This window comes from Panthera onca, chromosome E1, assembly GCF_046562875.1.
Source record: "Panthera onca isolate mPanOnc1 chromosome E1, mPanOnc1 haplotype 2, whole genome shotgun sequence".
Lineage (NCBI taxonomy): Eukaryota > Metazoa > Chordata > Mammalia > Carnivora > Felidae > Panthera > Panthera onca.
In genome coordinates this window covers 46,665,611-46,692,519 of record NC_138352.1, presented here as the reverse complement: position 1 = coordinate 46,692,519, position 26,909 = coordinate 46,665,611, and the positions used below count along the sequence as shown (strand labels likewise).

Below are 26,909 nucleotides of genomic sequence, written 5' to 3'. Positions count from 1 at the left end.
CGCCCTTGGGCTACACCTGATTTGACACATCGGTGGGGTTTTCACCAACTACTGTAGCTTTGTTAAGGAACACAGGACGGGGCAGCACCGGGGAAAGGACCTGCCCAGTGGAAAGAGAACGATCAAAAGTACCAAAGAGAAGGGAAGCCCGGGGGGCTCAGTCAAGCAAGCGTCTGACTTCGGCTCAGGTCATGATCTCCGCTTCATGGGTTCGAGCCCCGCATCGGGCTCTGTGCTGACAGCTCAAAGCCTAGAGCCTGCTTCAGATTCTGCGTCTCTGTCTCTCTCTGCCCCTTCCCTGCTCGCACTCTGTCTCAAAAGTAAATAAACATTAAAAATTTTTTTAAAAAATACAAAAGAGAAGGGGCGCCTGGGTGGTTCAGTCGGTTGAGCATCTGACTCTTGATTCCAGCTCAGGTCATGATCTTGCTGTTCGTGGGTTCGAGCCCCGCGTCAGGCTCTGTGCTAACAGCTCAGAGCCTGGAGCCTGCTTCTATGCTGTGTCTCCCTCTCTCTCTGCCCCTCCCTCACCCCTGTTTGCACTCTCTCTCTCCCAAAAAATAAACATTAAAAAAATTAAAAATAAAAAAACAGAATCAGGGCAGTTTTTTCAATGATGACCACAGCATTATTTCCCATTCTGAAAACAGTCTAAATGTATCAATTAAAAACAGAAATTGTCAAATTTCTGCAAGATTGCAAAAAGAAGCAAGAATCAAACACATGCTGCCTATAAGAAAGACAGGTTATATAAGGTTGTATAACATCCTTCTCCCAAGAATTGATATAAGAAGACATAAATCATCAGTAAGGTTATAAATAAAAGACTCAAACAATACTGTCAACCAGCTTGACCAACTGGTCAGTTTATAACTCCACTCAACAACAGCAACATACACAATCTTTTCAAGTGCACATGAACATTTTCCAAGCTAGATCATGTTCTGAATCATAAATCAAAACTTGATACATTTCAAACAATTCAAACAATGCAAAGTACATTCTCAGACCACAATGGAATGAAGTTAAAAACCAGTAACAGAGGGGCGCCTGGGTGGCTCAGTCGGTTGGGTGTCCGACTTCGGCTCAGGTCATGATCTCGTGATTCATGGGTTTGAGCCCTGCATTGGGCTCTGTGCTGACAGCTTGGAGCTTGGAGCCTGCTTCAAATTCTGTGTCTCCCTCTCTCTCTGCCCCTCCCCCACTCACACTCTGTTTCTCTCTCCTTCAAAGATAAACATTAAAAACAATTTAAATTAAAAAAATTTTAAGAAACTGAAAAGCAGAGAACAGACTGAAAAGAAAACAAAAACAAAAAAACCCTAGAACAGAGCATCCAAGGGTATACACACAATAGGAATACCAGAAGAAAGAGAAAAAGGAACAAAACTATTTGAGAGAATAATGACCGAGGATTAACGCCAGATGCTAAACCACAGACCCAGGAGGCTCACAGAACACCAAGCACAATAAATGCCCCCAAAACTACAAACGTGGGAGCTGAACCTCCTAGAAGCACCATGGCATGCCGCCTCACCCTAGCCCCCATGCATCAGTGTTTCCTCAGCAAACTCCCGAGGGAAGCCGCCCAGCAGGACCCCCTGTGGACATTCAACCAGGAACTTTTCAAAATCCAGCTGGGAGGGGATGTGCCCCCACCTACACGTTTTCAATCGAGAAAATCCAGGAGCACATGGGGAAACATGAAAAACCTCAAGTGTCTGAACTTCTGAGAGGAAACACCCGGTCAGCACAGAAAATCTTGTCACAAAAGATAGGCTAGGGAAATCATCAGTCATGAGACGTTTTCACTCAAATTACCCCTTTCAACTTGCTTTCCTTATTATATCAGTGTCTCTTCTCATCCCCTCACTCAGACCTGTTTTTCTAGAGCCTTCCTACAGTTTATGTATTGAGACTCTTGAAAAGCGCAGGGAGACCACCCCTACAGGGTCAGCAAAGGCTGGGGTCTGTCCATCATTCGAGATGCAGGGGTGTTTCGAGACCACCTGGAATGAGGTGAGAACACAGAGGGAAGACCCAGGACAGAGCCCACAATCGGTGAATGCGGCACTCCCGCAACCACAGAGAGCTCAGAACCAGCCCTCAAACACACACGCGTGCTCACGGCTTTGCTCTACTACTAAGGAGTCAGGAGGTCCTGTCCTGGAACAGAAGCGTGTCCCGCGGAAGCCGAAGTGGCATCTCTAAAGGGACAGGCAAGTCTGTAACGGACATATTGAGTATATTGTGGGTACAGGGACAGGAAGAAAAACACTGCAAGAGGGGTGGGGTGTGAGAGAACAAAACCAGACTTTAAACCCTGGAGGCTGGACACCGGAGAGAAGACACATGGGAAGCTCCTTTCAAGGACAGGGTGTTTCATTCAGAGAGACTGGTCGGGAAGGGCTTATTCCAAGCTTGCAAGTCCCACCACCTCTATGCTGACAGCACCTGGTGCACTGAGGCAATTCTGCCACTGACAGGCTGGCATCTGGGCTCTACAGGCTGAAGGACACGGCCTGGACAGGACTGTCTTTGCTTCAGACAGCAACCACAATTCAGGGTCCCCAGGCCACCGACACCTCTGGCTGGCTGGCAAATCCAGAAGGTAATGCTAACCTTGAAAATTAAAAGTCATTTACCAGCAAAAAATAGATTTACTCAGGAATAACAGAGAATTGCAATTCGGGACATGCAAGTCACAAAACGAACTACAGGCATGGCCTGAGAACAAAAGAGAATATTCTTTTAGAGAGGAAAGTGGGGGAGTTGGAAGGAGCTGTTACAAGCAAAAGGTCCATTGGTGTGAACTGGGAGTTCCAAGTGTAGGGCCCTTTCATTGGCTGACTCGGGACGGTCTCATTGGCTGGGCTGTTGCCAGGGTTGGAGAAAAATCTCCCTTCCTCCTGCTGGGTAGCATAGGCTTCTTCCTGTGGGCAACGCAGGGTCCGCTCTTCCCATCGGGTCTGCAAAAGGCTGCAAGGAGTTGTACAGCCCGAGGGCTCCCTGTTCGGGCCTCCTAACTCCATTTTAAACACAGTTTCCTTTATTCTGTTTTGCACTCCCGGGGCATCTTAGTCTGGGCTGCTATAACAAAAACACCAGAAACCGGGTGGCTTAAATCAACACATATTTATGTCTCAACAGTTCTGAAGGCTGGAAGATCCAGCCAAGAGCCAGTGCTGATAGGTTCAATTTCTGGGGAGGAACCACTTCCTGGTTCACAGACAGCCGTCTTCTTGCTGTGTGCCCACATGGCAGAAGGGGCAAGGGTGCAATATGGGGTGGTCTCTTTTATACAGGTACTGATCCCATTCATGGGAGGTCCGCTTTCATGACCTAACCTCTCCACCCCATACCATCACACTGGAGGTTACGGCTCAACATGTGAGTTTTGAGGCAACATGAACATCTAGTCCATAGCACATGACCTCCCTCGGGTTCAATAATTCACAAGAACTCACAGAGCTCAGAAAAGTGCTTTACTTTTCAGTGTGGATAGACACCGTATGCACGGTCTACACAGACTTGCAAGCAAGAAAGACTAGCAGACACCGCTTTTTACATTCACAGCTTCTAAGGCATGTCGACCAGCCTTGGCCCTAGTATTTCTCATGGGTTTCAAAAGATCTGTGTCTACAGCCCCAATGATGTCCTGAAGAATCAACTCTTTAAAAAAATTAGCTCGTGAAATAATAGCACAAATACTCCTACTAATTAACTAAAATCAATAGTGGGGAGAGGCGGAATAAAGGAGATAACATACCAGTATTAGTTATAGATCGCAGATCCATTTCTGAGTAATTAAAACAGGGGAACCGGCCAGTCTTGAATAATACAAAAACTTGGCCCTGCTCTGATCATGCCAGAGTGACTGAGTCAGTCCCTGATACCAGGAGTCCGGGATAGTATTTTTATGTCTGTTTCTGGGTTTTCTGACTCTTCCCCAGGGTACCAGGGGGCCATCTAGGAGGAATCTCCTCCATGATGGGATGGCCAGAGTCGTGAGTGGAGTCATCCGGTACCTCATCTGACTTATTTTGCAAACGAGAAGTCAGATGAATACAATGTTGCCCCAAATCTGAGGACTCTAGGCTGGGCAGCAGCCCTGCAAGGCAAGAGGAGTGTGAGGTCTCCCCACTGCAAACAGAATGGCTCCAGACAGCGAGGATGCACACACCTCGATCCACATCTCCAGAGCACCTGGCAGAGTCCACCTTGGGCTACCTCCTCGCCTCTTAGAAACAGAGAGAACAGCGCTTCCCCATCGTGACCTGTACGGTCGCCAGGGAAGAGCTCCCTCCGTTGCCCCTCGGGTCTGCAGGGAGAGCCACAGCAGGACCCCGAGGATTAACCCTCAGCATTCTCCTCTTCTAAGCCTAGCTGTTTCCCAAGTAGGAACTGGCTTCAGACAAGGCTTTTGTTTCAGAAGATCGACGAAGATCTTTTTGACCTCTGCCAAAAGCAGAGAAGAATCACCGAAGAACTCTCCTTCCCAAAATCAAAGGAAGGAAACTTAAAAACTGCATCTCAGCCATTGCAGGGATGTCTCCCCAAAAAAGATGATCTCTCTCCCAAGGAAGTGAAGGTCCTTACCAGGAAGGGACGCAGATCAACACACCTGTCAAGGGTTCGCAGAGCTCTGGGCCTGGTTCGAGAGCCCCGGGACTCCAGCACAAGGCCAGAGACACGTTAAACTCTCAAACATTCACAGAAAAGGTCCGGGGTCCCCACGTCCCCAGTGCTTGACCTCTTTTTTATACTACAAAGAGCCTGACCTGAGCTCCCCTCTTAGGAAATCCCAGGATTCGTTTCACCAAAATGAGGTTAAATTTCTCCCACTTTTGGACTGGGACTTTACATCCTGACAACATCAGGATAGAAGGAGCTTGGGAAATTCTGGCAATCCATTCCCTCCTGCCCCTTAGCAGACTGGGGTTATTTTCACTGCACAGAAAACACTGCAGGAAAAGATACCCCTTGTGCTTCAGTCCCGTAGCTTGTTCTCTCACTGGCCCTGAAAGTCTCTGGGCCCCCTAGCCTGGTCAGTCCCCACATCTGGAATTAGCTCAAATGAGGACAAGAGAAAGGGTTAATGCAGTGCCAGTGACAGGCGTGCGACTCGCAAGAGGGTCACACTGGGCCTGCATCCTGTGGCCAGGGATGAATAGGAATGTTGCCGTTTCCCACGGGACCTGCTAGAAGACTCCCTTGGCCACAGGTGGTCACCCCAGCAAGAGAACTGGCATGGTCCCAGAGGTAGCCCCACATGGCTCGTCTGTATGATCGTGGACCAGGGATATCAAGCTCAGCAGTCCAGTCGACTGTACTGGCCACAGTGGTATCTACACCAGCCAGTCAAGTACCTCACAGCCCTTCGGATGAGAGGCTCTCACTGAGCACAGTTGTAAGAAGCCACGACGCTAGTAAGAGCAAAACCACCACAATGTCAACCCAGGTCAGGGTCACCCTTGCCCAGTGGTGTTCCTGGCTCCAAAGCCTAAGCTATGGGAAGAAGGCCTCCCGCAAGGCTCTCGTGGGTGCAGCCAAAGAGTGTCCACCAAGAGTGGGAGTGGGAAGGGTTCCCAACATGGGATCTGGGTCACCTTGACCTTGAATCACAAATTCAATACATTCAGATCATGGTTTGAAACCTTAGTCTGAAAAGTTTCCTGCTGGATTAAATATTTTAAAACCGTTGACGGGGTATGAGGTACGAGGAAAGGAAGGGAAGCAGGGCCATTCTCCAGTGGAGGGAGAGAACCCATTTCTTTTAGAAACTCTGATCTGGGTAGAGACCTGCGATGGGCAGTTTCCCTTAAGGACAGAAAATAACCAGGAGTCTGAGCATACACCCGAATCCCACATACAGGGGGTGAATAATACTGAAATTCAATGACATGGGATTTTTTTTTTTTAAATCAATATATTAAGCTGAATAGCCCTATCGAGAGCAATCAAAACATTAAGATCCGAAGGCTGCCCCAGATGGCCAGGACCTTACACCAACCCCCCCGAGAAAGGGCCCACGGTGGCTACAGATTCCCTCCAAGAGGAAAGGGCGCTAATGACTTTACCTCCCAAAACCCCATCCAGCTGCCAGCAGCTGGGGACCTACGGGAACAAGAGGGAGGAGGTCACCCTGCCCTGATGGGCACCAGGAGGCAGAAGTGCTTCCTGGTCCACAGCGCGATCACCTCCCCCTCCCCCCACCTCCCCCTCCCCCCTCCCATACTCTCAACCCTGAAGAGTCACAGGAAGCTCTGGGACAGTTCCACCTGCAGGCCTTCCACCACTGTCTTGGGCACCCAGAGGTCAGTGTCCGTGGCCGGCCTACTTGCAGGAGCAGATGGAGAGCGTGGCACCCGCAGAGAACACCCAGAAGGCCGGGTACACAGCTTCGGTGAAGTCCACCTTGAACTTATACATCAGGTGGACGTTGTCGGTGACGGCAAAGAAGATGACGAAGCCATGGTCACAGTTGAGAAGCACGCCGACCCGCGTGGCCTTGGTGGAGGGCAGCGTCTTCTCCACATTGTTGTGCCAGGCAGAGACCTTGGTATTGAACCACTCCACGCACCAGGAGGCGCTGTTGCGGCCCAGCCGGCTGTCGGGGCCCTGCCGCGGCATGCTGCCGTAGCAGATGCCCACCCCGCAGAAGTTGTTCTTCTGCAGCTCCACCTCCCAGTAGTGGATCCCCTTCCTGTAGTAGTGCAGGCCCAGCACCTGAGAGCAGTATGTGAACCTCTTGGGGTGTGGCTGGTAGCTCAGGGGCAAGTCGGCCACGGAAGCTACAGTGTAGTTCTCCAACAGAGCCACCTTGTTGTGGGCGGTGTTGTAGTCCAGGCTGAACTTAGTGGCATCTAAGAAAGCATGACCCAAGGAACCGATTACAAGGAGCCCAAAGCGTTCTCATTTTTAAACCTTGCCCCAACTGGTCGTATTTGCTCATTTCTGTTATCCACCTGTCCATCTATCCTTCCGTCTACCCATCCACACATCCATCTACCCACATAGCCGAATATCCATCCACTCATCATCCGTACACATATCCATCTATCCACCCATTTTGTCCAGCCAGCCAGCCATTTGTCCATCTGGCTAGCCATCAATCCAGCCATCCGTCCATCTATCAGCCACCCATCTATCTACTCATCCACCCAAAGCCATTTACTGAGCACCCGATTCTGCGCAAGACGCACGATTCTGAGCAGACTTGGCACCTGACTTCATGGAGTTCACGCCACAGCAAGCGAGGCGAGCCCCTCCGCACAACACTGTGAGAACACGCGCCGCTAAGTGGTGGGCACGCCGCTACAGGGGCAAACAGCTTACGTGAAGGGTGGGGAGAGCACGAGGGAACATTGCCCACGTAGGCTGGAATCTGAGCCGAGCAACAGGAAGATGAGAATTAAACAGAAGCAAGCGGAGCGGGGCAGAGGGCACAGCGAGAGCAGAGCTTGGGGTCACAAGGATAGTGGGCACGGGCTGGGACCAACAAAGGCTGGGCAACTGGGAGAGAGAGGCCCTGGCAGGAGAAGGGGGACATATTGGGGCCACATAGCGGAGAGTTAAGGGGTCTAGATTTTATTTGGTGGGCAGCAGGGAGCTGAACAATGTTTGTGAGCACGGAAATTACCGGACTATATTCCCCTGACACTTCCAACCAGTTCCAGGGGAGCTGAAGACTGAGCTCAGCCCTGTGTGGTCCCCACCCTCCACCTCCTTCCTAGGACACACCCATCTCTACCCCTTCCCTCCCAGGAGACCCTGGACCCTGGGAGAAAGGTTCCAGGCAGCACTGCACAGGGACAATCCCTAGCCTGGGAACCTGGAAACCGGGAAACCAAGAGCCCTGGGGTTTCACCACCTCCTGCCACTCCCTTGCTAGGTGGCTTAGGGCAGGATGCTTTTCAGAGCCCTGAGTCTCCCCGTGGGCAAAATGAATGGGCTGGGGAACATGTTCTCTAAGGTCCTGAGCTGCTAGAACTCACTTTCCCTGCCCCCGGAGCACGGGGATCCAGAAACACTTGGCTCAGCACACCACCAGCAGCTCAGCAGCAGTTAGCTCTGGCCCAGAGCCAGGCCTGGGTCTAGCATGGAGGAGGGGAAGGCAGGAAGCTCCAGGGAGGCCGGTCCTGAGAAACCCAGGTACCCACCCATCCCCCCAGGCCTGCTACAGCTCTGGAGAAAGGGGGGCCAGGGCCGCAATTTGCAAGACAGATCATGGCCGCTGCAGGGAAGTGAGTACACATGGAAGGTGCTGCTGTGTGAGGCTACGGGTACAAAAGGGAAACCGAGGGAGCGATGGTGGGAGGAGCCTAGACCTGGCCGTGAGGCAGAAACTCCAATCACTTCCACTTGGACAAGGGAGGGCAAGCTTGCAAAGGAGTTTAAGGAGTGACCAGTGACCAGAGGGGCAGGTGGAGCCCAGGGGAGCCCAGGGACTCAGCAGCCTTAGGGAGAGAGTGTTCCTGGAAGGAGGGATACAGCTGAGAGGTCCAGCCAACTGAAGGCTGAAAGGTGTCCTTGACATTTAGCTGCACGGGGGCTGCCACTACCCTCAGCCAGAGCTGAGCGTGGGGACAGAGGCCAGACTGCCCTGAGAGAATGAGACTCTTGGTTCTGGCCCCCCACAACCCTCCCCCCCGGCCCGGAAACTTTCAGAAACACAGAGACATGCAGGGAGATTGTGTCAAGCTCCCCGGGGCATCTGACACGCAGCCACAGCTGAGGACCAGCACCGGGGGACGACATTGCAGCTTCATTTTTCCATCTTCCCTCAAAAAGATCACCAAGGAAATGAGTTTCACAACAGCTTTCCAGGCTGGTCCCCTGCCGTCTGATCTTGCAGCACTGGCCTGGGGCCCAGGAATTTGTATTTTTAACCAGTATTCAGGTGAAAGGGAGGTGGACACAGCGCAGGAGCCAAGAAAAGCTGGCTGCACTGGCCACTGTTTTTGTTTTCATTTGTTTGTTTTGCTTTGCTTTTGTGATGAGGGAGATTTAAACACGCTGCGGAGGGGCAGGCCCCAGGAGAGGAGGTGAGGACGAAGAGGTGAGTGCCAGAGCAAGAGCATGAGTCCAGACAGCAGGAGCCTGGCTGGCCTTGGGGAGGGGCCAGGGAGGGCAGGAGGGAGCAGGTGTAGATGCAAGAGAAATGGCAATAACAAGAGCATGAGGGGCCCCTCTTCTCTGTGAAGCGGGGTGGGAAGGGCATGCAGAAGACTGAGGCTGTGACAAGTGGGAAGGCTCTAGAATGGCAGAGGAGCCGGCGGGAAACCTAGAGCGGGACTGAGGCACAGCCGTGGGCAGCAGGTGCCAGCCCAGAGAAAGGGACGAGCCGGGCTCACGAGGGCTGGGGGTTCAAGGCACCTCTGCAAGGTCTGTGCTGGCTAGGAAGGGAGGTGAAGAAGGGCAGGTGCTGACGGAGGACGGGTGAGTTGCTAACCGGGGTAGGGGGAGCCAAGCGGGACCTCCCAACAGTGGCGAGGGCAAAGGTCTGTGCAGAGAGCTAAACAGGAGAGCCCGAGGGCCAGCGGGACCGCTCGTCAGGGCCAATGCTACTCACACTCTAGGAGCTCGGGCCTGGACTTGGCTAAGAAGGTGTCCAGCACCTTGGTCGTGAGGGACACCGGGTTCGGCTGCACAGCGGAGGCTTTGGCTACAGCTGGATGAGGACACAGAGAGCCGTTTTCAGAACCAACTCAGGGTGGACACCCCACTGCCCCCTGCCCGCAATAGTTCAGTCTCCAGGCCTGCTTGCTTTAAACCCAGTAACTGTTCTGGGGCTCCAAAGGTGGGCATATGGACGGGTGAGGCAGAGGCAGAGGAGGGGAAACATGAATTGAACACCTGACACAGAGTGACCAGATGGCCAGTCCTCCCTGAGGAAACTGATTTTCAAGAGCTACTTCCACAAACACACACCTGGACAGCCGGGAGGATACAGGTACGTCCAGACAGGGCTACACTCATTATTTGTCTCACTCACGTACACTTGCCCTCACCTCCAACCTCAGGCCCGCCTGCCACTAGAGGACAGAATCCCAGAACTCGGGCCCCATCGCAGAACCTAATGAGAGAGGCGGCAGCCTTCCCTGCATTTAATTCCACACCTGGGCAACCTCAAGAAACAGAAAGATGTACAAATGCATAACTTACGAGGTTTCTTGTGTTTCTTTTCTTCTTCTGAAAAAGAAAATTTTTTAGAATTAAGCTACGTTCAAGCACTGCACAGTGACACTTTCAAAATACCGTAATAACAATCATTTGCTTGAATGTGACCCATGCAGATAAAGCTAGGATGTTTTAGCTGGAAACAAGCAAATGAATCTATGGGGACAGAAACCTGCCACAGTGGTTTGGGGGATTGACACTGATCATAAGGAGCATGAAGGAATTTTCTGGGGTAATGGAAGTTTTTTAACTTGATTTGAGTAATGGTAACACACATATGCATTTGTCAAAATTAATCTAACTGCACATGTAAGATCTGTACATTTTACTGTAGGTAAATTACATCTCTATAACAGGGAAAATGCAAGAGAAAACATACCAAAAAATAAAGGGAACCAGCAAAGAAATGGCTTGCCGAGTATCACAATAGTCTTTATTTTTTTTAATGTTTATTTATTTTTGAGAGAGAGACAGACAGAGACAGAGAGAATGCATGTGCATGAGTAGGGGAGGAGCAGAGAGAGGAGACAGAGAATCCAAAGCAGGTTCCACGGTATCAGCATAGAGTCTGATGCGGGGCTCAAACCCACGAATTGTGAGATCATAACCTGAGCTGAAATCAAGAGTCACACTGAGCCACCCGGGCTCCCCTATCACAACAGTCGTTAAAAACTATCTTGGAGTGTGCACCTGTGAAGACTAAGTTTAGCTAAAGCAATGACTCTCAGAGTGTGGTCCCCAGAAGCAGCAGCATCACCGGAGAATCTGTAGGAAATGCAAACTCTTAGATCTCATCCAAACACCCGCTGAATCTGAAAGCCTGGGGGTGGGGCCCAGCAATCTGTGTTTTACAAGCCCCTTGGTGACTGCGATGCATACTCAAGTCTACTTGAGCTAGAAGATTTCAGGTTCCCTCCACCACTTTCCTCGCCACTGGAATGACAAGGGGTGTTTTGGATCTTATCCCTGCCCTCCCGCAGGGTGCTTTACGCTCCAGATAAGCCCCCCTCTCTCCTATTATCCTCTCCCTCCCCCCACACCAGCCCCCACTCAGCCCCACATGACCCCATAGCTCTCCTTCCTCCCACTTCTGAGTCCTTTTTCCAGGTGTTGTCTTCACTCTGCCCCCATCTCCTCCTCACCTGCCCACTCCCACTGGACCAGCATCTTGGGAGGACCCCATGCTGTGCCACGGACCTAGGGCACGGCACAGGCCCCCTCCCCAGTCATCACAGCGGTTCAGAGTGTCATCTACACTGTGACCGATCCACTCCTTCCCTGCCAACTTCCCCATCTCAGCCCCCAGCCGGCACCACAGCTCACTCCTGCTAAGAGCGATGCTTGTGATCTGGGGCAGGGGCGAGGAAGCTTCTGGGGGAGCGTGACCTGAGAAGGACATAGGTGCACAGCATTTGTCCCCCTATCTTTCCCTTCCCCAGTCACACCAGGTGCCCTTCTACATTTTCTTGGTGAGCTGAGGGCTCCCTGCTCCCTCCACACCAGGCACCCTGGCCCCTGGCTCCACTCCATTTGGAAATGCCAAAGACAAACTAAACTCTAAAAGCAAACAACACAGACCAAGAGCTCCCTCATCCCCCAGGGGCAGCACTCCTCCGTTCACGCTCACTTTTCAGGGAAGCAGTAACAGCCACAGTTCAGTAGCATATTTATGGCCTTTAAAAGAGCTTCACAGGGCGCCTGGGCGGTTCAGTCCGTTGAGTGACCAACTCTTTATTTCAGCTCAGGTCATGATCCCAGGGTCAAGGGATGGTGCCCCGCATCAGGCTCTGGGCTGTGCATAGAGCCTGCTTGAGATTCTCATTCTCTCTCTCTCTCTCTCTCCCCCTCTGTCCCTCTCCCTGACTCACTCACTCTCTCTAAAATAAAAATAAAATAAGAGCTTCACAACCAATGTCTCAAGTGACCCTGAGGTTCACTAATAAGAATCCCGTGAGGTCAGTATCATTATGGTCCAAGTTGGACAGATGAGGAAACTGAGGACCTTTCTTCTCCCCAGCCCCCACCTCAACAGCATGTGCCTTCTCAATGTGTGGCTGATATGGCCCCAAAGGGGGCAAAAATTCATTCTTGGTGGAAGAGGGTGAAAGAAGTCTTACTCTTTATACGTATAAAAGCATAATATATAGGGGCACCTGGGTGGCTCAGTCAGTTAAATGACTCTTGATTTTGGCTCAGGTCATGATCTTGTGGTTTGTGAGATTGAGCCCCTCATCAGGCTCTGTGTGGACAGCAAAGAGCTTGCTTGGGATTCTTTCTCTTCCCCTCTGCCTGTTTCTCCACTCACTCCCTTTCAAAATAAATACACATATTTTTTTTAAAAAGCATAATATATAGGGGCACCTGGATGGCTCAGTCGGTTAAGCATCTGACTTCAGCTCAGGTCATAATCACATGGTTGGTGGGTTCGAGCCCCGTGTCAGGCTCTGTGCTGACAGCTTGGAGCTTGGAGCCTGCTTCACATTCTGTGTCTCCCTCTCTCTCTCTCTCTGCCCCTCTCCCTCTCACGCTCTCTCTCTCAAAAATAAATAAAACATTAAAAAAACTTTTTTAAAGCATAACATATAAACAGGCATACTGCGGGGCACCTGGGTGGCCCAGTCGGTTAAGCATCCAACTTCAGCTCAGGTCATGATCTCATGGTTGGTGGGTTCGAGCCCCGTGTCTGGCTCTGTGCTAACAGCTTGGAGCCTGGAGCCTGCTTTGGATTCTGTGTCTCCCTCTCTCTCTCTGCCCTCCCTAGCTCATGCTCTGTCTCTGTTTCTCAAAAATGAATAAATATTAAAAACAAAAAAAAGTTAAACAGGCATACCACATATGTGTGGTATTAAAATTTCACCAATGTGGGCCATTAGGAAAAAAATGTCTTCAATGGCTGGGAGCAGGGCGGGTAAGAGAAGGGCAATAATGACAAAAGGTTAGGAAGTGCTATGATGGTACAAGCACATGACAATTCAAGACAGAACAGCGCTGAACTACCGGCGAGGGTTGGCCTCTGCTCCTCCAGGACCATGGCCAGGCCCCTCCAGGGGGCTCTGCCCGAGAGCCAAAACTTGGGTATCGCTAAGTATTTCTCAAGACAAGCCACCATTGGTAACCTTGCAGGCCCAGGCAGCCCACACAGCCAGTGCCGATGGGCCAGTCCTGCTAAGCACCCCAGGGGAGCTCCTGCGACAGCCCCTCCAACTTCCACTCGCTGTGGCCGTAGCCATGCCGGTCTCCAGATACACTCGGGCCCCCGGCAACCTGGGACGGGCTGAGCCCACCCAGAAGGAGCGGCAACACCTGTGAGTGTGTCGGCCAGAGCTCCGGCCAGCCACGGCCAGGCCACAGCCACAGGGACAGCAGCAGGGTTACTTACTCAGGACCTTCTTCACAAAGTGTGCGGGTTTGTGCGTGGACGCTGGGCCATGCTCTCCAGGGTTCCCTGGGCCAAAGAAGAAGGGATTAGTTTATGCAGCTCTTCCAAAGCAACCCCAGGAACCAGCTTTGCCACGGGCCGGCAGAGAGAGTGTTTTACAAAGGCAACTCCCACGGACTTTTCCCATCCAGTCATTTACAGGAGCTAGAAACAAGGGGACAGAAAGACGAGTTTGGTGTGTCCCTCTTTTCTCTGGCTTAAAACGTAGCCGGGATCAAGTCTTTTCTCTGCCAGCGCCCAGCTTCGTGACCTCTGAACCCTCTCTACGCTTCCATTTCTCCCGGTGTAGCCGGGGATGAGCACCTTGCTTGTGGTGGGGTGGCCAAGATGCCTGTTGTGCAGTGCTGGTTCCTCTCCGTCCAGTTTTTCCACCACCCCTCGTCCCCCAGACCAGCGATCACTGCTGCAGCAGGAAAACAAATATGCGCGTCCAATGCATCAACAGCTTTACCCGCTACGGAGTGCACCACACCTGTCCCAGAGGCTCCTCTGCAAGGACACGTGGGTCGACAAGCTGGAATTCAAACTCCCCCCACCCTGGGTTACACAGTAAAATCTACTATGTGCCAGACTCTGTGCTAAGCACTGGGGAGAGAATGCTGGATGAAAAACAGACCCAGCCCCTGCCCTCACAGAAATGGCAATCTAGTGGGGGAAGAATAAAATGACAGATGTGCAAAGGTTCCCAAGGGATGACAAGGATCCTGGGACCTAGTCTGAGCAGTGAGAGTGGCGATAGGGAGGTCTGCTGAGAAACATATTGTTTCAACTGCTCTCTGAAGGGTGACAGGAGTTAACTGGTGAAGATGGTGGAGTCTGAGTCTTATAAGCAGTGAGAAGAGCACATACAAAGGCCCTGTGGCAGGAAGCTTAGCATATGCAAGCAACTGAATGCAGTGAGATGTATGGGAGGAGGGGACACTTCAGGGCTGGAGAAATAGACAGGACCTAACCAGGCAGGGGCTTCTAGGGCCAGGGTCAAGAGCGTGGTCTGAAACCTACAAGCAAGGGATATTTTCTAAACGGGGTGAGAGGGAGAAATCAGATCTGCATCTTAAAAAGCTCTCTCTGGCTGTAGCAGGAGTGGATGCAGGACTATTTAGAAAGCTGCCACAGGTGATAGCTGGCAGGGAAACCACTGGACTGAGTCAGGAGATATTTAAGAAGTAAAACCTGGTGATGGACTGGATATGGCAGCATGAGGAAAAAAAGGGAGTGCCGGGGGGAATTCCAGGTTTCTCTGACCCTAAAACCAGCCATTCTTCCACCAAACACACTGATAACCCAGGGTCCATTCAAAAGCCATCTGAGGGCTGCCTGGGTGGCTCAGTTCGTTAAGCACCCAACTGTTGATTTCGGCTCAGGTCATGATCTCATGGTTTGTGAGGTCAAGCCCCATATCGGGCTCTGCGCTGACAGTGCAGAACCTGCTTGGGATTCTCTCTCCCTCTGTTCCTCCCCTGCTTGTGCTCTCTCCCTCAAAATAAATAAACTTAAAAAGAAAAGAAAAGAAAAGAAAGAGCCACCTGAGCCAGCCTCAAGATCACATGCAAAAAGAGCCTGTCCAAAAGTCCCATCATTGACATCAAGGCCCCCAGAAATGTTTCAGGAAGGATGGCTACAATGTCAGGATGTTTCCCCACTACCTCCCAGATGGAGGGCGGATGTTTCAGGATCCCAAAACTGAAGCCCCAGTGCTCTGGGTCAAGACCCTCTCCCCGATTCCAAAATGCTGATTCCATTTCAGGGGTCCCAGAAGGGGAGCATGGGGGCTGCTAATAGTTACCTAAGCCGGTGGGTCCCTCGGGCTTCTTGTCCTGGGGCAGCCTGATATACCGCTTCAGCTCATTTTTGAGGTCTGAGGTGCCCTGGCAGACACCCTTTATCAGCTCCTGATTCAGCTCCATCTTGGGGACGAAGACCGGCTTTGTCGAGATTCCCTGAAGTTTGATCGCTTTCTGAAACAAGCCAGGGTATTAGTTCAGGCAGCTGCAGGGAAGCCAGGGTCTGAGCTCAGCCCTCATGAACTCCAGGAGGAGATTCCCCGTGTCCACGGGCACTCAGTCCAATCAGCCTTCTCAAATTACAGGCCAGAGGTTGCTGGGGGCTAATGTGCCACTTTTGGTCACAGCGCTGTGGATCAGGGCCCTCAGAGGCCACTCACCTACCAAGGGGGAAACTGAAGTCAAGAAATAACCAACGTGGGGTCCCTGGGTGGCTCAGTCAGTTAAGCATCTAACTCTTGCTGGTTTCAAGTCATGATCTCACAGTTCATGAGTTCAAGCCCGCGTCAAGCTCTCTGCTGTCAGCACAGAGCCTGCTTCAGATCCTCTGTCCCCTTCTCTCTCTGCCCCCCACCCCCGCTTGCACGCTCTCTCTCAAAATACATAAACTGGAAATAAATAAATAACGTGGAAGGAAAGGAGGAAAAGAAAGAGAGACAGAGAGAGAGAGGAAGAAAGGAATGGGGGGAGACAGAAAGAGAAAAAGTGTCCTGCTAGGAACACTGCCAACTGGTGGCAGGGACAAAGCTGGGACATAAATCTCCTGACCCCCGTGGATAATGCTCTTCCACTCCTCCAGCTGTGGCTGGAAAAGTACAGGAGACTCAGGACCATCTCCAACCCTCAAAAGACCAGCTCCAAACACCCATTCTAAAACTGGACAGGGCTGCCTCAGCGGGCAGAGGGTTCGGCCAGGGCACATCCAGGGAAAAGGGAGGATCTTACAAAAGTCCCCAGACTTGAGCTAAAATCGGGTCACACAACATCAAGAGGTCCCCAGACAGGGACTTGAATCCTTCTCCGAGAGCTCTAGGCAGCTACTCCAATACACAAGAAGGACCACAGAGATGAAACTCGATGGCACTGAGCCTAGGCCTGGAAAGAAGTCCGTGCGGGGGGAAGAGAAGACTCCCAGCCACTCCTCTACTCTCCCCAGGACCTGAACAAGGAACCTGGGCCTCTGAGGTGTCGTCACCCCATCGATGGGGCTCACCGGGACACCCGCTGCACGCTGCAGGCCAGGGGAAGGGGGCAGTTAAGAAGGGAAGGGCTGGCCCGAAGGAGCAGATAGCAGACACATCGACAAGCACATCTAAAACAATGCCACCGAGTGCTACAGCAGAGGCAGACCGACCCACTTGATCACCAGGAAGGGCAGAAGAGCAGGATCTGAGGAAGACGGGGGTGGGGGAGTCTGGAGCGGCCTTGGGAAAAGGACAGCCGCGGCATTCCCATCCAATGCCGGGTCTGTCTGGGTAATGGTGATGCTCTGCTGTGGTTGCAGCACGGGGCAGGAGAGGAGTGTGATGCCAAAGACAGGGGTGCTAAGGGACATGAGGTCAGATAGGGCGGGGGGGGTCTGTGCTTTAGAAAGACACTTCCAGGGGCGCCTGGGTGGCTCAGTCGGTTAAGCGGCCGACTTCGGCTCAGGTCACAATCTCGCGGTCCGTGAGTTCGAGCCCCGCGTCGGGCTCTGTGCTGACAGCTCAGAGCCTGGAGCCTGTTTCAGATTCTGTGTCTCCCTCTCTCTCTGCCCCTCCCCTGTTCATGCTCTCTCTCTGTCTCAAAAATAAATAAACATTAAAAAAAAAAAAAAAAAAAAAGAAAGACACTTCCAGGGTCCATGGGGAGGGGGGAGGGGGAAAGGGGCATAGGCAACATTCTAACATGGCCCCCAAAATGCCCACCTGATCCAGGGGTACACACCTTATATAATCCCCTCCCTCTGAGTATAGGCAGGACAGTGACTATGGTAGGACGTCACTCCTGTTATCAGGTTACCTTAGATGGAAAAACTGAAGGAATATTGTGGATGTAATGAAGATCCCAAATCTGTTGGTTTTGAGTTCATCAGAAAGGTGAGTATCCCGGGTGGGCCTGACTTAACCAGGTAAGAGCCACTAAAAGGGACCGGGCTTGTAAGAAAGAATGAAATCTTGCCATTTGCAATAACATGAATGGAGCTAGAGAGCATTATGCTAACTGAAATTAAGTCCGAGAAAGACAAATACCATATGATTTCACTCATTTGTGGAAATTTAAGAAACAAAACAAACAAGCAAAGAGAAAAGAGAGAGAGAGAGACAAAGCCAGGAAACAGACTCTTAACTGTAGAGAACTGACGGTTACCAAGAAGTGAGTGGTGAAATAGGTGAAGGGGATTAAGAGCACACACATCATGGGGCACCTGGATGGCTCAGCCAGTTGAGCGTCTGACTCTTGATTTCCACTCAGGTCATGATCCCAAAGTCATGGGATCAAGCCCCATGACTGAGTGTGGAAGCCTGCTTAGAATTCTCTCTCTCTCTCTCTCTCTCTGCCCCTCTCCCCTGTCTGCACTCTCTCCAAAATAAAAAAAGAAGAAGAAATAACTAATTTTGGAAAAAAGCACACTCATCACGATGAACACTGAGTAACGTATAGAATTGCTGAATCACTTAAGGAAAAAAAAAGAATTGTTAAATAACTATATTGTACACCTAAAACTAATGTAAAACTGTATGTGTTACACTGGAATATTAAAAAAAAAACACAAAAACAAAGAGGGGCGCCTAGGTGGCTCAGTCAGTTAAGCATCCGGCTCTTAATTTCAGCTCAGGTCATGATTTCAGTTCGTAAGATCGAGCCCCGCGTCAGTCTCTGCACTGACAACACAGAGCTTGGGACTCTCTTTGTCCCTCCCCCACTCGTGCTCTCTCTCTTCTCAAAATAAATAAATAAACTTAAAAAAAAAGAAGAAGAATATTCTTTCTAAAAAAGGAAAAAAAGAAAAGATTAATAATCTAAGCAGGAAAAAAAGGGAACAGACTTTCCTGGAGGGAGAAATTCTCTGCTGGCTTTGAAGAGGTAACTGCCAAGTGGAGAGAGGGCCACGTACGTGGCAAGGAAAGGCAGCAGCCTGTGGGAACGGAGAGCAGACCTCAGCCACCGGCCGGCAAGAAAGCAGGGACCTCACGCCTGCACCACAGGAACTGAATTTGCCAGCAAGCTTGGAGATGCCCCAAGCTCAGCAGCCCAGCCGAGCTCAGCCGGTCCCAGCTCCTAAGCCATGGAGAGTGGGATAACACACATATGCTCTCCCCAGCCACTGAGTTTGTGGTAAGTTGTCACACGGCATAGAAAGTAGATACAGCGTGTGTCTGGGGGATGCTTCAAATGACCTCTTACAGCCCCACCTCGAGGGCCCCACTGCACCTATAATCAACATCGTAACGGCAGGCAGAAAGAGCGTTCATCAAGACCTACCTCCAGAAACTCGAACTCGTCCTCCTTGGTCAGGGCAAGTTCAATCTCCTCCTTCAGAGTCTGGATCTCACTCTTGTTCTTGAAGAGGATCTGGTAAATGTTGTCGAACTTGGTATTGACCCTCTTCTGCTCCTCCTTTATCTTTCGTGTGCAGATGGCCTCTGCGGCATCAATGAGTATCTTGATTTCCACATACTCTTGTCTGAGCTGCTCCGTCTTCCTGCGGGCAGTCTCCTAGCGGGGTAAGACACAGGGGCGTCCATCAGACAAAAAAGCTAAGCCTGTGTACAGAGCAGTGGTGAAGTGTGGAGCACGGGAGACTCTTCCCTGTACTTTGTGGGAGTACAGACGGGCACAACCGCTTTGGGTGGGAATTTGGCAACATCTAGTAAATCTGAAGGTGCTCAGACCAAATCAAGGAATATACTCAGATGCCCGCCCCAGAGACAGACTCAAGAACGCTCACAAGCAGCATTGTTTGAATTGGCAAAACCCCGGAAAGAACCGAATGTCTAACAATAAGAGACTCGAGGGGTGCCTGGGTGGCTCAGTCGGTTGAGCGTCCGACTCTTGATTTCGGCTCAGGTCACGATCTCACAGTTCGTGGGATTGAGCCCCACATCGGGCTCTGCAGTAAGTGTGCAGCCTGCTTAAGATTCTCTCTCTCTCTCTCTCTCTCTCTCTAAAATAAATTTGAAAGTTAAAAAAATTAAAAATAAGTAAGAGACTTGATACAAATCTACAAATTATTCACAGGATAGAATATTGGATAGTAACGAAAACTAATGAGCTGGGGCAATGCATGGACAAATGAGGGAAAAACCACCTGTAGAAGAAGACGTCCAGCATGATGCTCTTCATATAAAGCTTAGAAACAGACAGAATGGTTTCCTTTCAGTAAGAGAACACCCCTGGAGTTTCTGAGGGCACGTGGCTGCCCTGCCAGACTACATTTCCGAGGATTCCCTGCAGCTAGAGTTGGCCATGTGACTAAGCTACTCCCAGTGCAGTGTGAGCAAAAGTGGTATGTGTGACACTCTTCTTCCCTGTCCCTTTTACTCCCGGCTAGAACAGAGGTCTGATGGTGACCCAGCTTCAACCAAAGAAATGAGGAAAACCCCCCATAGTAGTAAAGTAATAAGAAAAGACTCTGGGGGTGCCTGGCTGACTGGGTCAGAAGAGCATGCAACTCTTGACCTCAAGGTCATGAGTTCAAGGCCCTCGCTGGGTACAGAGATTACTCAAAAACTTTCCATATATATATGTATGTATGTATGTATGTGTATGTGTACATATATGTGTATGTGTATATATACATATGCATTCTTCTATACACGTGTATTCTTCTATATACACGTATTCTATATATATTACATATATATAAAATAAATATATTCTACGTATATAAAACATAAATATATATAAATATATAAAATACATACATTCTATATATATGTATTCTTTTTATATATAATATTAAAAACTTACAAGATTTGTGAAAACTAGACAAAAAAAATCTCTAATTCTACCACTCCAATACTGGTACTACTATTCTCTTCCTATACTTCCTTCCAGTCTTTTCTCCCATACTTCCCGTAATGGGTTGAATGGTGGCCCCCAAGAGATCTGTCCAGAACCTGCGAAGCTGACGTTACTCAGCAAAAGTCTCTGCAGGTGTAATTAAGGTAGGAATCTTGAGATGACATTATCCTGGATTATCCAGGTGGGCCCTAAATCCAATGACAAGTGTCCTTATTAGAGACAGAAGAAAAGACACAGAGGGAGGAGGAGGCCATGAGAAGACAAGAGGTGGGGGCTGAAGTAACACAGCCACAAGCCTAGGAACACCTGAGCCACCAGAAGCTGGAAGAGGCAAAGAAGGATTCTTCTCTAGAATGAGGAAGTGTGGCCCTGTCTTTGATTTCAGGATTCTGACCTCCAGAACTTTATGAGAATACATTTCTCCTTGTGAGCGGAGGTTGTGGTAATTTGTTATAACAGCCCTAGAACTGATACATTTTATTTTCATAAAAAGATGTAACTCTAGTGAGTATACACTTTTGCTTCCTGTTTTTTTTCCCATTTAAACCATGACCACTTGGGGCCTCCAACTCCTGATTTCCATTCAGGTCATGATCTCGCGGTTGTGGGATCGAGGTCCGGAGCACAGAGCCTGCCTGGGACTCTCTCTCTCTTTCCCTCTCTCTCTGCCCTTCCCCAGCTCGTGCTTGTGCATGCTCTCTCTCAAAATAAATAAACATTCAAAAAAAAAAAAAAAGAAAGAAAGAAAGAAAGAAAGAACACATAATCACTTTTTATATTAATACTTTTTTCTTCATGATTTTTTTTTAATGTTTATTCATTTTTTACTGACAGAGAGAGACAGAGTGCAAACAGGGTAGGGGTTGAGAAAGGGAGAGAGAAAGAATCCAAAGCAGGCTCCAGGCTCTGAGCTGTCAGCACAGAGCCCAAAGTGGGGCTCCAACTCCCGAACTGCGAGATCACGACCTGAGGCAAAGTTGGACGCTTAACCGACTGAACCACCTAGGTGCTCCTTCATGACTTTTTTTTTAAGTCAGCTCTACGCCAGCACGGGGCTCGAACTCACAATCCCGAGATCGAGAGTCCCATGCTCTACTGACTGAGTCAGCCAGGCGCGTCTATATTACTACTTTTTAACCCTAATTTTTAGTGATTGACCCCGTCCTCCTCACACCAAGGTCAGGGCTTGTAGACAGTGTTCAGTCTGGGTCCATGAAGGATCTCCCCTGGGGACATGGCTTTCTGGATGTCCTGCATGGGTGATGTCTAATTCCGACGCCATGTGTGACACCATGTGTGTAGCCCTGTGGAGATCAGAGCTGAGCCTGTCCTGCCTGGAGGCTGAGGGAGGGTCTGGGGCCGGGGCTGGCAGTGGACAGCCCTGTCACTCACCCGTATGTCCTGCTGCCTGGCTCTCACGTCCTCCAGCGCCCTCGATGCGCCATTGATCTGATCGCATATGATGGTCAGTTTATGCTTCAGCTTGGTCTGCGGAGAAAACAAGCAGGTGAGAAATCACCTCAGCCCAGCCCCCACCAGCCAACACCAGAAGGTCCCACAGGCGTTTCTACTGGCCCACGTCTTGCCTGCCTGTAGCTGTTTGAAGCATTCTCTTATTTATTGCCTCCCTTCCAACTTTTAGAGGGACAGTACAAGAAAGAAGTTAGGAGCACAGGACTTAGACCGACCCATTCCCAGATGTCCAAGAGTCTCTCACCTAGGTCCTTGGCCTTGAAATAGATACAAATGTTCCCACCCCGCAGGGCTAGTAGGAGGATTAACTGAAACAATGTAAGGATTTAGCATAGTGCCTGGATCCTAGTACAGCCAAACTAAACGTCAGCTTGCGTTACTAAGAGCTGCTTCGTTGGCACACCCATTTTACAGACAATGAAACTAAGGCAAGAAGCCCAGCAAGGGGGCCAAGTTCACACCATAGCCAGAACAGCTGGGGCTGGGACAGTTGCTTCAGTCATTCAAGCCAGCCTTCCCACTGCAAACAACCAGAAAAGCAGACAAATTACTGGGAAGAAAAATCTGCTTAATGACAAGGGAGAGCTAACTAAGCAGGGAAGGATGACACAGCCAAGATCTGGGAGAAGGAAAACCCAGAGAGAAAAGCCTGATTTCTGGAGTTGTTCTCCCAGAGTCATCTGCCAATTCCAGAACACAGCTGGAACAGCCACGGTCAACCTCAGGGAAGCAGGAACAAGAGTCAGAGTCCAAGGCTCATTTGGTATGCCCCACAGGCAGGGACCTCCGCAGGCTAACACCCTAAGAATGAGGATCAACAAGCAGGAGGCCAGTCCACCACCAGGTCAACCCCCGAAACTGAATTAAGGTGACTCAGAATTACAAAGTCCTTAACCACCTCCAGGAACCAAGGTCAATTATGCATGAAGGAAAATAGTATCATCTTAGGTCTCTTAGTATTTCTATCAATTTTCAGAATTGATATTGGAGTGTCCTGCCTCCCTGCTCAGGTGAAACGTTATGGTGTAGAAATGGCAAGGAAAATCACCACCACCGTAAGAGTAGCTAGTGTTTCTTATATATTCACTGCAAGCCAGGCATTGTTCTAGTGCTTTTCAGGTATTAACTTAAAGCTAAAAACAACACTGTAAAGTGAGAGCGACCCACCCTTTATAAATAAGGACACTGAGGGGCGCCTGGGTGGCTCAGTCGGTTAAGCGACTGCCTTTGGCTCAGGTCATGATCTCGCGGTTTGTGAGTTCAAGCCTCGCGTCAGGGTCTGGAGCCTGCTTTGGATTCTGTGTCTCCCTCTCTCTCTCTGCCCCTCCCCCTCCCTCTCTCTCCCTCTCTCTCTCCCTCTCTCTCTCAAGAATAAACATTTTTAAAAAAAACCACATAAATAAGGACACTGAAGCAGAGTCATGAAGTGGCTCGCCCTAGGTCACATCTCTGTTAACTGGTGTTCCAAGATCCTGGTGTTACAATCAAAGCACTGAGTACGTTAGAAAAGTCTAGACAAAAAACATTTACTTCCCCTAACGAGCTAGCTCAACATCCTCCAGCCCTCCCACACCACTAGAGATATTCAGTTCCGAACCTGACCTTGAATCTGGATTTGAACAACACAGTGACAAGTCACATAAGGCGCTAGAAGCGGAGACCAAGGCCACACTAACTTGACCCCGAAAGCCCAAGTTACTGACGGTGTTTCCAATTCAACCTCTGTGACAGTGCCCTCTGACCTGGCCTCTCACAGTAGCCAAGATAAACTGTGGGCCAAAGGCAGGAGGCCAGGCCATGGCAGATCCGGCCTCACAGGGGTCAGAACGGCAAGAGAACTCAGAACACCTGGGGGGCTGCCAACAGCCCAACACTGTTCCACCTCCAACAGCCACTCTTAGTGCACCCCAGACCTCTGTGTTCGGGAAAACTTTATCCGTCAGTAATCAAACACATATGACAGTCCCCTGATGGCAGAGAGGGGCCTCCTTGGCTCCAGACACAGGAAAGTGGCCCAAGGACTTTGAGAGGTGCAACATTCCCCTCATCAAGGGTAGAGAACTTTTTGAAGTTCTGAGGACCTGTTCACAGATCAGGGACTTGGGTCCGCCATGAGGACGTGGGAGGCAGCAGAGTCCCAGGTCTGCCCCACACCAGTGGTCAGGACAAACCAGCCTCCCACAGCTGGGCCACTGCCCAGCTGGGGCTGGCTCTGTCCCAGCAGCGAGCAGTGGCAGGACTAGACGTGGAGGCTGATGGAAGAAGCAGCAAGGCAAGGCCGGTTACAAGGATTACGAAGCCAAGCGAGTATGGCACACGGGTACACTGGGTGCAGACTCCAGCTCCGGGCCCCAGAGGCCGAGAGAGATAGATGCAGCTCCCGGCCAGGCTGAGAGGAACCCTCCTGCCCCTACTTGCCTTCTGCCTCCCTGGATAAGAACTTCTAGAAGAGACTTTTGGCAGAAGCCGGCTGCCCAAGTGCTCAGGGACAGGCCCGGGCACCCCAGGGCCACGAAGATCTTGGTCACCTGACACCACCCCCAGCAAGCTCTCTTCCCAGAAACTACACCGGCAGGGCTTAGGCAGCGCTCACCCGGCTAGGAAGAAGAGGCAGAATTGAAGCTCAGGTCTCAACACCCAGCCCAGGTCGGAGCCTGGGTCAACCAGCCACCTGCCTGACACCAGGACCTGCCCACAAAGCACTTCCCACACAGCTCATCTCCCCAGGGCCTCCTGACCACCCTTGCAGGTTGAGAAGAAATGCTCTTAACCCCATTTTACAGATGAGGAAGCGGGGCTGGGAGAACTGCAGCGACTTGCCCTGAACCACAGCTGATATGGAGCAGAGCAGGGCTCCTGGCTCGAAAGGCGAGGCAGGTTCTTTAGTGTGGCAGCTGGAGACCCAGGCGGCGAGGCCCGACATAGCTGTGCCTCAGAGGTCAACCCCTGGCCCTCCAAGACTCAGGGAAGAAGTCCTAAGGGACCCAGCTCAGACAGAGAAGCAGACCAGGCCCAGGAAGGGCCATGGCTTCATAGGAGCAGGGTCCGGAGCCTGGTCCCGGCGCCACCGCAAACCTCCGCTGGGTCTCTTATCTCCTTCGACAACAGGACAGTCCTTGACTGTGAAAATGAAAGGCAATCAGGCCATGCCTCGGAGCTCAGGCTGATATAAAAAAAGGTGGTTCAATTACACCTTTCAGCCTCTGCCTTGAGTCCACAAGGGGAAGTTATGATTTCCCCCAAACCATTAAAATCAACACAGATCTGGAAGGCCCCCTACGAAACCACCTGGTCCCGCCTCCTTGCTTTACTGAAGACTCAGGCCCCAGGAACCAAAGGCTGTGCTCAAAGTTGCACAGCCAAGGTGGAGGTCACTATGGTGCAAGAGTTTGGCTGTCCCTCTGGGTAGTATCCAGAGATATTTGGGACTCTGCCCACCATCCTGCTCAAAACGATCCTCCCTGGTCACTCTCTGGCTCACCAAAAGTTTTTGCACACATGACCTCAAGCCTGCAAGAACGTCACATCCTCCATGCACCCAGATATAAGGGTGGTCATGGAGAGAAACGGCAAACCGTAGAGTCAAACCCGTTGGGGTCCCAACAGCTCAGGCTAAATTAACTTCTCTGGACCTCCATTTCCTCAACTGTAAAATGGAACCAATTATATTCAATTTCAGCTGCCGGGATTTAAATGCGGAAACAGAGGTAACCTCCAGGGCTCATATTTGACGTTGGAAACCCTCTGCTAAACACCATCAGACAAATACTAGGCTTAAGGCAAGCAACCACCCGTCTTCAGCATTCCCCTTTTTAAGACAGAGGGTCGGGGGAAGAAAGTGGACCAAGGATGACAGAGGAGGGTTGTGTGTTCTCCCCGCCCCTTTCTATTACGACGCTGGGGACGCCCTGCCCCGGTTCTCAGGCCCAGCAGGGCCCATCCCCCTACCCCAGGTGATCCGTGGTGGGCCACTATGCCCACAGTGGCTCCCTCCCCCAACACCCCTTACCTGCAGGTCTGCGCTGGCCTGGCTCAGGGTCTCAGGCGAGCAGGCCTTGTGCTCCACCAGGCAGATGTGACAGATGCACTCATCATGCTGGGGGCAGTAGAAGTCCCGCAGCCTGTTGTGCTGGGGACACTTGCGGCGCATCAGGTCCTTGACTGGCGGCTGCAGCTGGTGGTCCCGAAAGGCGGGGCTGTCGAGGTGCGGCTGCAGGTGTTCCTGGCAGAAGGAGGCCATGCACACCAGGCACGTCTTGACGGCGGGCGCCTTCAGGCAGTGGTCGCAGGCCACCTGGCAGGGCGGGCTGGGCTCGGCGGCGCGGGCGGGCGGCGTGCAGCCGTCGGGGGGCGAGGGCGCCGCCCGGGCCACCTCGGCCTGCAGGAACTGCTCCACCACCGCGCACAGCACCGTGTTCTTGTGCAGCTGCGGCCGCTCCTGATAGCCGGCGCGACACTGCGGGCACAGGTACGGCGGCTCCTGGACGGCCCACGTCTCGTCCAGGCACGAGCTGCAGAAGTTGTGGCCGCACGGGGTGGTGACCGGCACCTTGAAGTGCTCCAGGCAGATGGAGCACGACAGCTCCTCGGCCAGGGGGACCAGCTCCGCCATGGCGCTCCTGGGGACCGGACGAGACGCGCTGGCACTTCGGGCGCGAACGCCGCGCGGCCGCCACACACAGCCTAGGAAACGAAAGTGAGCGGCGGGAGGGGCGGGCCCCGAGGGCCTTTCAGGAAGTCACGTGGGGGCAGGGGCGGGGCGGGCCGCGCTCCGGGGCGGGGGCGCCGGGGGTCGCGGCGCGCGGTCGCAGTCGACCGCGCGCGGAGCTCCAGAGGCTCCCTCGGGTGCGCGCGGGCGCCGGACTCGGGTTCTCAGGTTGCCCCCCACGGCCCGCCGAGGAGGAAACCTGCGCGTCAGGTGAGAACCCCGGCCCAGGTCGCGCTGTTGCCCCGGCGCGCCCGCCGCTAGTGCCTTTCTGAGGGGAACTCACCCAGCCCCGAGACGTCCGCTCCGCGCCGCCAAC

General features: G+C 51.6%; 1 protein-coding gene across 1 annotated transcript; it reads right to left on the bottom strand.

Annotated features, from left to right (window-relative positions):
* Nucleotides 1–841: 841 nt before the first annotated feature.
* Nucleotides 842–26,568, bottom strand: TRIM25 (tripartite motif containing 25). Its single transcript, XM_060646474.3, has 8 exons — nucleotides 25,895–26,568; nucleotides 21,805–21,900; nucleotides 18,871–19,104; nucleotides 15,408–15,579; nucleotides 13,562–13,627; nucleotides 10,168–10,194; nucleotides 9,575–9,673; nucleotides 842–6,866 (listed from the first exon to the last, which is right to left on the bottom strand). The coding sequence occupies exons 1-8, from the start codon at nucleotides 26,495–26,497 to the stop codon at nucleotides 6,337–6,339; spliced, it is 1,827 nt and encodes a 608-aa protein (XP_060502457.1). The 5' UTR covers nucleotides 26,498–26,568; the 3' UTR covers nucleotides 842–6,336.
* Between the last annotated feature and the right edge of the window lie 341 nt (nucleotides 26,569–26,909).

What these genes read in the sequence shown, in the direction of transcription:
- TRIM25 (XM_060646474.3), bottom strand. Translation starts at nt 26,497, where the DNA reads ATGGCGGAGCTGGTCCCCCTGGCCGAGGAGCTGTCGTGCTCCATCTGC. An exon ending in CCAGGCAGCAGGACATACGG is followed by an intron (nt 19,105 to 21,804) that starts GTGAGTGACAGG and finishes TTACCCCGCTAG; the next exon opens with GAGACTGCCCGCAGGAAGAC. An exon ending in CTTTGTGAAGAAGGTCCTGA is followed by an intron (nt 10,195 to 13,561) that starts GTAAGTAACCCT and finishes TTTCTTTTTCAG; the next exon opens with AAGAAGAAAAGAAACACAAG.